At 49.3% G+C, this 13,147-nt stretch overlaps 6 protein-coding genes across 6 annotated transcripts; 2 read left to right on the forward strand and 4 right to left on the reverse strand.

Annotated features, from left to right (window-relative positions):
- Positions 1-1,589: 1,589 nt before the first annotated feature.
- Positions 1,590-2,030, forward strand: NECHADRAFT_19218 (uncharacterized protein; the record flags this gene model as incomplete). Its single annotated transcript, XM_003048999.1, has 1 exon — positions 1,590-2,030. A coding segment is annotated over one exon (441 nt), but the record flags the coding sequence as incomplete, so codon positions are not given.
- Positions 2,031-3,283: 1,253 nt separating this feature from the next.
- On the reverse strand, positions 3,284-5,196 carry NECHADRAFT_82513 (uncharacterized protein; the record flags this gene model as incomplete). The annotated part of the gene is made up of 3 exons (XM_003049248.1): positions 3,284-4,573; positions 4,615-4,845; positions 4,921-5,196. 3 exons carry the CDS (start codon positions 5,194-5,196, stop codon positions 3,284-3,286), a joined length of 1,797 nt encoding a protein of 598 aa, XP_003049294.1.
- A 525-nt stretch (positions 5,197-5,721) lies between these two features.
- Positions 5,722-7,032, reverse strand: NECHADRAFT_82514 (uncharacterized protein; the record flags this gene model as incomplete). The annotated part of the gene is made up of 1 exon (XM_003049249.1): positions 5,722-7,032. One exon carries the CDS (start codon positions 7,030-7,032, stop codon positions 5,722-5,724), a length of 1,311 nt encoding a protein of 436 aa, XP_003049295.1.
- Positions 7,033-7,892: 860 nt separating this feature from the next.
- On the reverse strand, positions 7,893-9,659 carry NECHADRAFT_82515 (uncharacterized protein; the record flags this gene model as incomplete). Its single annotated transcript, XM_003049250.1, has 1 exon — positions 7,893-9,659. The coding sequence occupies one exon, from the start codon at positions 9,657-9,659 to the stop codon at positions 7,893-7,895; it is 1,767 nt and encodes a 588-aa protein (XP_003049296.1).
- Positions 9,660-10,271: 612 nt separating this feature from the next.
- NECHADRAFT_82516 (uncharacterized protein) lies at positions 10,272-10,827 on the forward strand (the record flags this gene model as incomplete). Its single annotated transcript, XM_003049000.1, has 3 exons — positions 10,272-10,455; positions 10,593-10,697; positions 10,745-10,827. The coding sequence occupies 3 exons, from the start codon at positions 10,272-10,274 to the stop codon at positions 10,825-10,827; spliced, it is 372 nt and encodes a 123-aa protein (XP_003049046.1).
- Positions 10,828-11,216: 389 nt separating this feature from the next.
- On the reverse strand, positions 11,217-12,592 carry NECHADRAFT_45357 (uncharacterized protein; the record flags this gene model as incomplete). Its single annotated transcript, XM_003049251.1, has 2 exons — positions 11,217-12,076; positions 12,136-12,592. The coding sequence occupies 2 exons, from the start codon at positions 12,590-12,592 to the stop codon at positions 11,217-11,219; spliced, it is 1,317 nt and encodes a 438-aa protein (XP_003049297.1).
- Between the last annotated feature and the right edge of the window lie 555 nt (positions 12,593-13,147).

Genomic DNA, 13,147 nt, shown 5'->3' on the forward strand with positions numbered 1-13,147 from the left:
AGAATACCTAGAGTCAAGACAGTAAAGCCCGCAAGTAACTTTCTCAGTTCAAGAGGGTTGATATGAAAGAATCCAAGCCTCTTTGCATTGGCTTAGAGGGCTGGGATGACTTCAAGCCGAAAGGTGTCTTGCCTATTACGAGAGGGCATTGCTAGGCCTAGGATCACCACAGGTGTCAATTTTCTTAGACTAGAAGGCTCTACCTAACAAGGGTACGTGTGAGAGCCCCACAGTAGCGCGGCAATACCTGTCTACATTCACCGCGATGGCGGACAGCGGCATCTACAATCTCCCGCTGCCGCGCTACGCTAATCCGATTCATGCCAAGTTTGCTCATGTAACCGATCCCGTGGGAAGTAAGGATCTGTAGACGCTGCAATCTCTGTAAATAGGAAATGATATAGGCGTTAGCGCATGAATGTCTTATTGGAGCTGAATAAGTTTCTGGGTTGAGGAAGGGGCATGTATGCCATGGGATTGGGCGGAGGTCTACTGTCCGCTAGAATACATGATTGCAGAGAGGAACTAAATGATTCACTAAGAGTCTTTTGAAAGTATAATAGTAAAGGCATAGAGGGAATGATCTATTGCATGCTGATATTGGCCTTCGAAGAAAGCCTGAACTAAAAACCAGCAACCACCTCAATCAACAACCTCATTAATGAGGGACCAAGAAACTTTTATTGGTTTGATACCTCTAGATTTCAGATGTACTTCAAGGGAGAGTTCTTTAAAAAGACAATCATATCGCACCGTAGTTTTGTTTCTAATCTGCACTATGGGCTTGAATGAAAGAAGCGAAATGAGTAGGTGGATGCAAATCGCTTGGGGTTTCTCGAAGCGCTTACATCATATTGACTTAATGTTGACTGGAACTTAGAGGATAATAAAGAGTCAATCAGTAAGCGAACAGTTCCATAGAATCGGCCTTAGTGTGGGCTCTAGATATCAATGGCTCGTTGTAAGTTAAGGCAGCCCAAGCGTTTCGGTTTTTGATGTAGGGTATCTCACTCGAACTGAGGAGTCCAGAGCGGTCAAAATAAAGTCCGTCTCCGTGCTGACCTGCTACCCAACGTGATGGGACGTCTTCTCCCTCTAACAACCTAACCACCGAACGACCAGATCAGAGCACAATGTTTAACAGACTGAAATCTCTGCTCACCAGCAAGCGAAGATGTGGAGTCTGCCTCTTTACGCTGGAACCTGGTGTTGAATCCCTTAAGCTCGACGTTGATAGCTCACCAGACTTTCTCTTTGCGGAATCCGACTGTCATGAGTTTACTCGCGATGACCTTGTCAAATCAGCTGCCCGTGGATGTCGGAGATGCCAAAGCATCATTGAAACATTCACTTCCTGTGGAGCTGACTTCTTAACAGCCAGATGGTGGCCGGCACAGCCAGGGATGAGGGAGCCCTATCTGGAACTAGTGGAGGCTAGTTTGAAGTTTGAACTCAATGCACTCCCCAACACCGAAACAGCTCTGCTAGAACGAGATCCTAGCGTCAACTCGCTTCATCCGTGTATTCGGCACGGGTTCAAAGTTGCCGGCAGCACTGGGGACGACAAGTGCCTTGACCAAGCAGCTGCTTGGCTAGCATCATGTCGTGAACACCACACCGATTGTCGCCCGAATGAGGTAGAATTCTGCCCAACCAGGCTCCTCTTTCTCGGTGACGAAGACACAGGAATGATCAAGTTGATTGAGAACCCGCCCAGGGAAACACCTTACGCTGCACTCAGCCACCGCTGGACAGAAGAGACCCTCAAAGTTCGATTGGTACATATCAATCACTCTGAGAGGCTTTCTAGTGGGTTCCCACTCGACAAGTTTCCTCCTATGATGCAGGATATGATCTACCTGCTTCGAAGACTTGGTATCATGCATGTCTGGATAGATTGCATGTGCATCATCCAAGACGACCGGGAAGATTGGCGACGTGAAGCAGCAACCATGGCATCTGTTTATTCCGATGCCGAACTTACCGTTGCGGCTACCATGGCAGGCGAAGATTTGTTTAGCCGCCGTGACGGCAAAGATCATATCCAAGCCGATCTTGATGACACTGAGGAGACACCCATCTTCTTACGCCGCAGTCTTCCGCATTTCACATGGCAAGATATGGAGTATAACTGGTTTGAAGGCGACGAGTTTGTGGACGCCGAACGAGAATGGCCACTGCTTTCTCGCGGCTGGACATACCAGGAACAACTTCTCTCCAAAAGGACCCTCCATTTCACAAGGCACGAGATCATATGGGAGTGCAACAACTCTATGGAGTGTGAATGTGGCTGGTATACCCACTCTGGCATCCTAGAGATGCCTGGAACGACACAAAAGAAGCAGTCTGCCGAGTCCAAATCGTGGAATCAGATTGTCAAGGAGTACTCGAAGAGAGAGCTCACATTCGGCACCGACAAGCTACCCGCCCTAGCGGGAATCGCCAAGGCTTTTAGTGAAGGGAACGATGACCTGGGACAGTATGCTTGTGGCATGTGGGAACAGCAACTGGAGAACTCGTTCTTCTGGTCAATTGTAGAGAACCCGAAGCCGAAGCCAGATAACAGTTCCTTGCCTTCATGGTCATGGGCATCTGTGTCTGGGAACGTTTTTTGCTGGGAGGTGTCCGTTGAGAATATCGAATTTCTGGGAGTCAGTGTGTCATACAACGGCGAGTCGCTTATGGGCGACGCAACGGAAGCGGTTGTGACCTTGTCTGGACCTTTGGTCCAAGCTACGCTTGAGTATAGTCAGGAATCATTGGACAGTGTTGAGGGAACTTCGACAACAGGAGATGACAGCCCAGATCTCGTCACCAGTCAAGGAAGCCGTCACTATAGGCTTCGAATCGGAGACAAGTTCTCGGCATTTCGTCCCGATTACACTCTCGACAATCCCGGTCCGGCATCCATCCCACGTGGCTCTCCAGTATTCTGCCTCATCTTTGGCAGAAGCACCTCGAGTTCTTTTGACCCCGAAAAAGGCATCACAGACGAACATACTGCCGCTTGTTTCCTCGTTCTCACTCCTGTTGACGAGACTAACACCGTGTTTCGACGTATTGGTCTTTTTGATGGTAGTTCCGAGGATGAGGAAGACGCTTGGGAACTGGAACCACTGTTGGAATTGTCGCAAAAGAAGCAAGTGACTCTGATATAGCCTCCAGACCCAAGAATATCCTTTTGGAGCTGGGCCTGCAAATTCTTTTGTGTTCATAATGACTATTGAGCTCGTGATATTCTCACAGCTTGTGTCCAAGATCCCTATAACCTGGCATGTGTAGTCTAATCAAGTAGATACTCCTCCAAAACGACCTTTCCACTCTCTATATCCTGTTCTAGGTCACCCTGGTATTTCATCAAACTGTGCACGTAAGCCTGTCCAACGACCCCCCACGTCGACTTGTAAAGGTCCCATTTGTTTTCTATGTCTGCCCACCATCTCATTCCGCCGTGATCTCTTTTATGCAACACGAAAGGAACCTGGCTGCCAAGCAGAATTACAACCAGATCACCCACTTGCGTTTTCTCGTGGCCGAGACCAAAGTCACCGTTCTCGAGGAGGAACATTCTGCGTTCCTCACAAGAATCGTCCCGGATGCGGCAATATTGCGCGTGAAGCTCCGTAGGTTCAGGTTCCGTGTGACGACTCATGTTGTAGCCGGTGAAATTTTCATCTTGCTCGGTGTCATGAGTCCACCAAGACCACGCATACACCTTTTCCGAGTAATTCTTGGTATTCCAAACCCTCCAATCAGCTGGCTCGGTGTCCCAGGCACCTCCCGTGATCGTGTGCGCAAATCTCTTGGACATCTCTGGATCTTCCCACGGACCTCCGACGAGTGACTCCCACTCCTGGAATAGCTCGACATAATTCGGTCGGCCGAAACCAATTAACCATGAGTTCACACATGTACCGACCTTGGCAACCTTGCTGACGGTAAAGCCTTGGGCTGAAATGACGGATGGTGCCTCGAGATCGACTCGTATCCGCGCTTCAAGCCCATCAGATGCCGAGTGACTGGCTCGTTGCAACGGATAGAAATCTGGACTGTCTAGGCCTCCTGTCCAAAAAGGAACTATGCCGTGCACGGGGTAATTTGGTTCGAAGAATTCCGTGTCCCAATCGTAGCACCAACGGGCTTCTGTGTACTTGCTCTCAGCAAGAGCCATGGGGAGAAGTGTCTTGTACTTGGCCATGGTTGCTTTAGCAAAGGCCATCCATAGCTTGTCGCGATTCATTTTATAATCGACTGGCAACTCCTCCAGTGTCTCAAACTTCATCAACCCTAGAAAAGCGTAGATCCTGTCATAGGGAACAGTGCACTGGCGAAGGCGAAGTTTGTATGCAAGTCCGAAGAGACCTAGTGGGGGGTCTTTATATGACGGGTTTCGCATCTCAAATACTTGCTGGAGGTAGCTTGCCAAGGCATAATTGACTTTAAGGTAGTGTCGGGTTGTTTGCCGGACCAGGAGATGTGCAAAGTCGAAGAAGGGAATGGTATAGGAGCCGTAGCACAGGATCGCATTCCTAGCAAGGACGACTTCTTGGACTGTCCACGCACGAGACCAGTACTGCCCAAAGTCATTAGCATAGGCTGATATAATAATCTTACTCCCCTTACTGGTCTTTTGATCATCTCGTTTAGGCATGCAATCCACTCTCCTGGTTCGCTCCAAATTTCTTTCTCGGCGTCTGGATCGTGACAAGCTAGAAGTCGTTGGATCTGTTCAATCGCCAAGCCAGTGTGATCCTTTTCTTTGCCGATCCAGACGAGGACTTGCTGGGCATTGCGGTAAATATCCTGCATTCTTTGCACTTGAACACTCTTCTCGTCAGCGTCAAGCTGGTTGATGCATATTGCGTCAATCTTGACGCTCAAACATTAGCCATCGGTCAGCGCGGCTAGAAGGGAGCTTACCCAGAGAGACCTCGGCTCATCCTCGAGACAAAATTGCTCTAACGCGTCATGCAAGTCTGCTGTCACTTTGACCTGCTGCCCATTCAGGAGGATCTTCTTGGTCCTGTAGTGCCTTCCCCAGCAATAGCTGAGGGCTTCATAACTGCATTTATCCCAGCTTGTTTCAATGAGCTGGGCAGTGACAGAGATATTATCGGAGGTCTTTGATGGTGCAAGTTGAACGACTCGAATGCTTGTTGCGTCATCGCTCAAGGGTGCGTAGATGTTAGAGGCCATGACTGTTCTTGCGCTTGAAGATATGGGTGAGAATGACTAGCACAAAGAAGCAGGTGTCACGTTGTTCATTGTGGCTACGTGTTAGAACAACAAAAATCACAGAAATGATTGAGAAAGAGGAGGATGTGAAGATAACAGGAATCGCAAGGATAAAAGCAAAAATCGTCAGCACTAATCCCTTATGGGAATAGTCACCGGTCTTCATCCAAGGAAGGTTTAATAATCATGGCAGATGGCACGGATGCATTTGTCAAGCGTCACGAAGTCGGGTGATAGGCAGCTGATTTCAACTTCTTGGCTGGTGTCATGGTCGGCGTGATACCTAGACAACCACTTTAAACCAGAGAAGAAGAGAAGAACGATGAAGATGGAAAATAGCTTGTTATAACACATATGAAATTATTAGTTGAAACTAGGAATGGGACTAACTATTAGCTTCAAATCAACCCCTGCATTCTCGTATTGCCCAGCTCAGATCTCAGTCTTGTTAGTGGCACGGCGCCTATCATGGCCGTCCATGGTGAGTTAGTGAGTCTTTTTCCCCACGACAACGTGCTTGAGCTTGGGGCCGTTGAAGTGCTTGGTTGGTGCGAGGGTAGCGACACTGACGTGCGGCCAGCCAAGACCATTAAAGTCAAGAGCCACAAACTGCGAGTACTGAATCTGCGTGTACTCGACTGTGATAGTCTTGGGCGCCGTGACGACATGATGTCGGTCTATGACGAACTGGGGAACAGCATCCCTGGGACCGTGGGAAACGGGAGAGACCACATCGCCCTTTTCCATGCACGGAAGAAGACGGATCTCTGCTCGCACCTTGGAGATCCAGTACTGAGCAGTCATCTTGGTCGCGTTCGCATTTCCACTTCTCTCCTTGGGAGTTGCAGGAAACACAGCTCCATCGTCGGCGCCGATGTTGAAGCCAATGTTGCTGGTCCCTCCGCCGAGGTTAGGAGGTTGAGAAGCGGTGGTGACAGTGAAGGTCGTATGTTCCACAATATGCTTTCCCTTGTTTGCATTTCTCAAAACAGTGTTTGGGTCGTTAAGGATCTCCTGAGTGATGGTTCCATCTTTCTCGAAGGGAGTGAGGTCCTGGGGGAGGCGACGAGACGCTTTATCTGAAGCGGTCTGACTGGCAAAGGGTGTCTCTTTTCCAGTAGGAAGAAAAACTGGGGTTATACCCACAGAAGGAATCACAGGTGGCCCCTTGTGAGTCACGGCTGGTCCGAAACACTGGGCGTTGATGGTAGTTCCATGAGGGATGGATGCCATTCTGTTGAAGGAGGCGGCTAGATCAGGCATGGTAGCGACCTCAGGAACACGCATCCACAAGCCAGGTTCGAAATGAATGACGGGCGGCTTGCAAGGTGAGAGGACATCCGAGGGCATAGCGTCAAGAATGGTCTGCGTGTATGGAACACCATTGAGCATGATGTCCGCCTGCTCTCCCAAACCACGGTTCGGAACGTTGCCAAGTTCATTTCCAAACGTCATGGTCTCACTTGTGAGATTGAGTTGCAACACATTGTCATCGTTGGTATCAGTCGGTTTCACAGGGAAATGGGTTGGTGTGATCTTGTTGTCGGGCCGAAAGATGGTGTTGAAGCCAAATCCTCGAAAGGTTCCTTTAAAGTTGGCCAAAACATCCAACGATGTCACTGGCACGGCTGCAGCGCCAGTGACGAGGTGAGAAGGATGCTCCTTGCTGTCACCATGGGTACCGTTGGTGCCGTCTTCGACGGGTTGCTCGATGGGGTCAAGGACAGTCGGCCCAAAGGCAAAGTTCTGTGGGATCTCAATAGAGACGCTGGGGGCGACAGGAAGAGGGGGACTCATTTTGGGTGAGATGTGTAGGTTACAGAAGGTTAACTGTGTATTGTGATGTGGATTAAGAGATATCTAGCGATGATAGAGTGCCATGACTACCGATTAAATAGAACAGTTGCACCTACTGTTATAGAATCCTACCTCAGGTCAGCCCTTGGTGGCTTGCTAGCAACGGGCTGAAGGCTTACGAATAGGATACCGCAGCTAGACACCGATCAGTGACATTCCATCTCAAATTCGTCAGCTGGAAGGATATTGCCGCCATATATGTTGGATGGAATGTGCGGAACTCTGTGGCGTCGAGTGAGATCTCTTGGTTTACTAACCCCGCGGGCATTGGGAGATATTATGACAACTGCTCAGGAATGTCATGCCAGTTCAGCCGCTCGTGGCGTTCCTACTTTTAGACTCGATAGTGAGGAGAATATGTAGAGGCGTGAAAGTCTCAACAGCTATGGACGTATCATGTGATGAACCCAGATACTTTTCTGCTGTCACAAGCCAGATGGTCTTGTCTGAGTTTCAGGTCGCGAGCATCTAGGGTCCAGACCATATGGTATCCCGAACGACTAGATTCCAGCCGTCTGATGGGCGTTTTGCCAAGCCTGGGGCTGTTGTACCCCTCAACGCCTAACAATCTAAGAGGCAAGGAGATCAAGGGTTGCTGAAAAAATCCATGAGCATAGCTACAATATCTAAGTCTTGTAACTTGTAGCCTATGGCAAGATCTTAGATTGCTGGCTGATTCACTGTCATAAGTATAGCATCGTACGATGCCGTGTAGACATTTTCTATCCTTTTCATATGCCCTTAACACTCTATTTAATAACACATGAGAGAGGAGAGTCATTGCTGTGCACGAAAAGCCATCAACGACCTACGTACAACACCTTATCCAGCAACGCCGGCCACACTTCTAGCAAGTCACTCATTTTTGCCCCGCGCCATGCTACGATACCATCAGGCCGAACCAGAACAGCTCCGTGCTTGTCAAGACCACACTGTCTCTGCCAATCACCAAAAACGTCCTTCCAGCCATTTGATCCTATCATCTCCACCTGTACGAGGCTATTCTCAAACAAATCCCATCCGGAGGTCTGTGCAAGAAGCAGCATCTTACTCAAGGGGACGAGATCACGGATCGCCACTCTCTTGCCTTGCTTTTCCACCCAACAATGTGGCAGGTGATGTCCCGGAATGGTGGACGGATGATAGACTGTCTGATCATATGTTCCATCCTTCAAGAGTTGTCCACCGTGATGTTTCCCACCCTCGTTGTTAATATCAGCTGAAGGGTAGAACCAGCCGACCTCTGAACCGGATGCTTTGAATTCTGTGTCTAGGACCTTGGCGGCGTTCTTGACTGCTTGCCGCTTGTTTGCATTCTCTGGATGCGTTGAGTCAAACAAAACTTCCAGAGCAGCTTCGTTTTCTGCTAGTGACTTGGTGTCACTAATTCCTAGCGCCGTGTCCATGACTTCGCGGTGCATGCGAAGGTTCTTGAGACTGGTGAGACCGACTCGCTCGCCGATGGGTCGACGCTCTGTGTCGTAGCTGTCTAGCAGGCTGTCATACTTGTTCTCATCGCCGAGTGCCAGCTCAAGTTTCCACACTAGATTCTGGACATCTTGGATACCAGTGTTCATCCCGAGAGCGCCCCATGGAGGAATCCTGTGGGCGGCGTCGCCTACCAAGAAGACACGGCCGACCCGGTACTTGGAGGCGTTGATAGCGTTTACATTCCAGTGGCTGAGCGTAAGGATGTCGATGGGGATGTCAGCGATGTTGAGGGCATTCCGTATTCTCTCTTCCATGGTCTTTTCGGTAAAGGAGGTTGGGTCGTTGCTTGACAAATTGCAGAGGAACACCCATTCCTCTGACCCGTCGTCAGGGGTTGGCCATGGCCCAAGCTGGTAGATTGCGCCCGACTTGACGCTTCCTTCACTCTTTGGATCTGTGAACCATGTGATGAAGTTTCTCGGATCTGGGTGACGTGATCGTATGGGCGCCCGGAAGTGTGCCGTCACCATGTTGAAGATGTCCTTCTGGCCAGCCCACTCGACACCGAGTTTCTCTGTGAAACTGCGGCCTCCATCGGCGCAGATGACAAAACGGGCCACTATCTCATCTTGTTCGTCCTTTTCGATATCATGGACCTTAAGAACCACGGTGCCATCGTCTTTCTCCGTCAAGGATGTTACCTCAGTCCTGTGCCTGATACCGTCTGGATTGAGCTCGATGGCGCGGCGCTTGAGAATTGGCTCAAGGCGGATCTGAGGGAGCATACGGAATTGACTGGGACTGTGCGATGCATACTCTTCTGCATATTGCCCCTGACCCCAAGCCTCGCGAGAGAAGATCTCCCTCCCGTCTGGTCCAAGGTTGGTATACCAGGCCAGGCGTCCGCTGATTTCTGTGGGGGCACAAGCGGCGTAGACATCTTGCTCGATACCCAGAATGCGAAAGACTTCATTGGTACGCTGGTTGATGCCGCAGGCTTTGGGATGAATTGATGTCCCTGGATGTCTCTCAAAGAGTACATGCGGAATGCCTCTGAGAGATAGAAGCATGGAGGCAGTGAGCCCAACAGGGCCGCCACCGATGATTGCAACAGGGATGGGTGACGGATTGGCCATTTGATAAACGATGAATAATAAGCTGTCGGGTAGTGTGAAGTTGTTTGCCAATTTCAATACTGTCAGATTCGCCAAGTTCGGTGCCACTAATATACTATGATGAAGTTCTTTGCAAGCACTTCGGAGCGCGGACAAGGCCGAGCGGGGGGAGATAGGACAACTGTCTGGCCCAACGCATCCACCAACCTGAAACAGATACTACGTTCTATGCAGAGCCAGGGCTTGACTCAGTCCGTATTCTTCCGATGTTTAATATCGCAGTCGAGTTCATGGGCACTTCCCCAAGTGGAAGAGTTCTCCGGATCTTGTGGGGCCTATACCATGGACAAGTATCCCACCCCTTCTCTGCCGTTAAGTCCCCGGCAGCTAATGAAGGTCCCGACCCGAGAGTCTGGAGAAAATCCGGGGCCCCGTGGGGTTACCTGGGTGCCACAATCTCGGCTCCAGATCCGGCGTGAACCTGGACACTCTTCGCCCCATGCCAAGACGCGCTGTACGCTGCTTGTATATCTTTGGGTGGCGAACAGTTAATTCTCTGTCTTAACCGCTACTCACTCCCAATCGTCTCGGTCATTCTCTGATCTTGTCACTTGACCTGCAACTTCCTGCATAATGTCTCAAAACCAATCCGCTATTGCTTGGCCGAGCCACATTACGGCCTCGGAGCGAGAGTTCTTTGATAACTTTTATCAACTTCTTGATGGGACTACACTAGAGGAAGGCAAAGCTTGGAGCGAGACGTTTGCCCCCGATGGGGAGTTTCGGGCATTTGGCCATGTATTCAAAGGTCATGCTGGTATGGTTTGCTTCGGTCCTCCAGTTGATTATCATAAGTTGACAGAACAAAAGCCACCGAGAAACACATCACCAACTTTTGGAAGTCCTTTCCAGGATTGAAGCATCAGCCCTTAAAGGCTTACACATATGATCCAGCCGGACGAGAGTTAATCATTCTGACCAACTACGAAATGACTTGCCCCGACGGATCTATCATTCAGGACAAGAGTGCTGCCCATTTTAATCTGAAAAAAGTGAGCGGTAAGCATATTATTGAGCGATTGACGCTGTACTTGGTAATACCCAAGCATCTCAATCCAGAGAACCTTCTGTTAATGAGACCAAGGACCCCCAGGTGTTGACCAACACGTTGGCTAAGAGTGCGCTCTAGGGTGCTACCATGCCTGTAGAGATAGAAATAGTGGAAATGAGATTGAGATTTTTGTTCCCTTGTAGAAGATTCATTTGCCAAAAAAGAGATCCCTGAGGATCAGGTTTTGTGATAAAGAATGTGACTATTCCGGATTGACCTGTTATTTTCTCGGAAGGGTTGTCCATTACCTCGGCGTCACTTCCTAAATTTCCGTACATATTCGATGGGTCAACTACTAAGCTTGTGCTGTTGGGTAATTCTGTCAATGTCGTTCTGCAAAATGAAAGAAACAGCAAGAAAATCGCCTAATAGGGCTGATTGCAATCACATTCAACAAAGTTGGTTCAAAGAAGTACCAAGTTGCCTATGCTAGATCACCTAACGACGGAATATTAGGCAACACTGCTCTATGCTCTGTCCCTAAACTTAGCCCATTGCTGCTCAAACCCAGCGCCCTTGACCCATCTGTCCGGATACAATGCCTCTTCTGTTGAATCTAGAGCAATGTGTGCTGTCTTCAGAAACATGCTCTGTTTCATTGGAAAGTCCACTCTCTCTTCATATTCCAGGGACGCCCTTTCGCCGTTGGCCAGGGCCCGGACAAGCTTGGTTACATGAGAGTCATCGAGGAAAGCATTGACACGTTTAAATAGTTGCTCCCAGCCCATCTCTGGCTTCTTGGGTCGATAGTTGACAACCTCGTTGATGCGTAGCTGGGGACTGCCTCTGGCGGCGTAGGCGACAATGTCAAATCGGCCCTTCCATTCCAACAGTCGAGCTTTGTCTTCAAGAGAGATCCAGTCCTTCTCAACAAGGGAGGAAAAGAAGATCGAGCAGTTGACGTTGTGGATGAGGAAGAAGTCAAGCTTGTGCTGCTTCTCTGGCCGTTGAGCAGCGGCCGTGTAAAAGGTACAGACGTTGATCATCTCAGCCGTCTTCAGTTTCAGTTCTTGTGGAGAGACTCGCCATTGCGCGGCAATCTTCCACAACTCCTCTGGAGCATTGGCAAGTGGGTTGTCGTCGATCCAGCTCCCATCTCCCCAACAGGCAGCCGAGCGGATTGCATCGTTCTGTTCTATCTCTCGGATGAGATCGATCATGGGTCGGCTTGGGTTGTTCTTCAAAGACTCCTCTGCGGTCTGGATGCCTTTGAAAAACTTTCCAACTTCAGGTTGGCGGACAGCACTCTGGGCAAGGCCTTCTGCAATGATGGCTGGCTGATTAAACTCGAGCCCGAAGCCGAAGTGAATTACGGGATGTAAGAAACCTACAGGGTTAAAGATTAATTGAAGCCATTTAACCCCTTGCATAATGGGAAGTACTCACTTGCAAACAGTCGAGAGAGCAGCTCTTCAGCGATCCGCGAGCGTGAGAAGAGATATTCATGAACAACAGCACCAATCCCACGCTGAGCAATTTGGCACTCAAAGAATCGCAAGAAGTTGTGATAATTGTCAGGGCGAGACAAGCAGGCGAGGAAGTAGTTTTCATTCTCAAGTCTGCTGACTATTTCCTCATCAAGAGGATGCTGTGGACGCTGAAGCGACCTCTCTTGTGTGTAAGCTCGACGCATCTGTGTAGGAGTAGCTCCCAATGCAGCTTGTGTCAGGATGTAATGAGTGATGTGGTTGTGGAATCCTCGGTCGTTAAAAAACACATGGTGTTGTTCATGGTTTGCTTGAAGCAGCTCGTTGGCAGTCTTGATTGTTTCATCAGGGACAAGGAGGACGTGGAATACTCCCACATTATCCTGAGATATTTCGACTGTTGATGCACCAGCCATGATTGTAGGTTTGTCAACGAGATGGGGATGTTGGATGAGTTGATAGACTTGTACTGGATATTGGGCTGTTGGTTGGCTGAGTTGTCTCGAGCATCTTTTATCTGTAGTAGTGATCATTTTCATAACATGATTTATTAACATCATATAACCATAATAGCGTCACACCTTGTTTTCCCCATGGGGTCGGGTGTCAGATCCGGCTGGGGTCCGGCATTCATGGTGGGGCGGGGAGATAGGGGGTAGGTATCATGCCGATGATCTTAGACCTTTTTCAGGTATATTGGAGTTGTCATTACGTTTATTGATGATCCGATAGGCTCATAGTACCCGGTCCGTAGCATGGTCATTTATCCGAAGATTTGCTTCCGATCCAAGTGTCATGGGGTTCCAATGTTCATCGAGTTCCAAGTTTTGCAGCCATGTTTCGGCCGAAGAAGGCCGACCCAAGGAAAAACTACAGGCCTTGATAGAGTATAATAGACTTTGTAAGAATTCCAATACTATTTCCATTCAACAGTTTCTTTCAGAGTTCCTTCACCGTCGAAAAAAAAAAAA

Source organism: Fusarium vanettenii (genome assembly GCF_000151355.1).
Source record: "Fusarium vanettenii 77-13-4 chromosome 7 genomic scaffold NECHAsca_9_chr7_10_0, whole genome shotgun sequence".
Taxonomy (NCBI): Eukaryota; Fungi; Ascomycota; class Sordariomycetes; order Hypocreales; family Nectriaceae; genus Fusarium; species Fusarium vanettenii.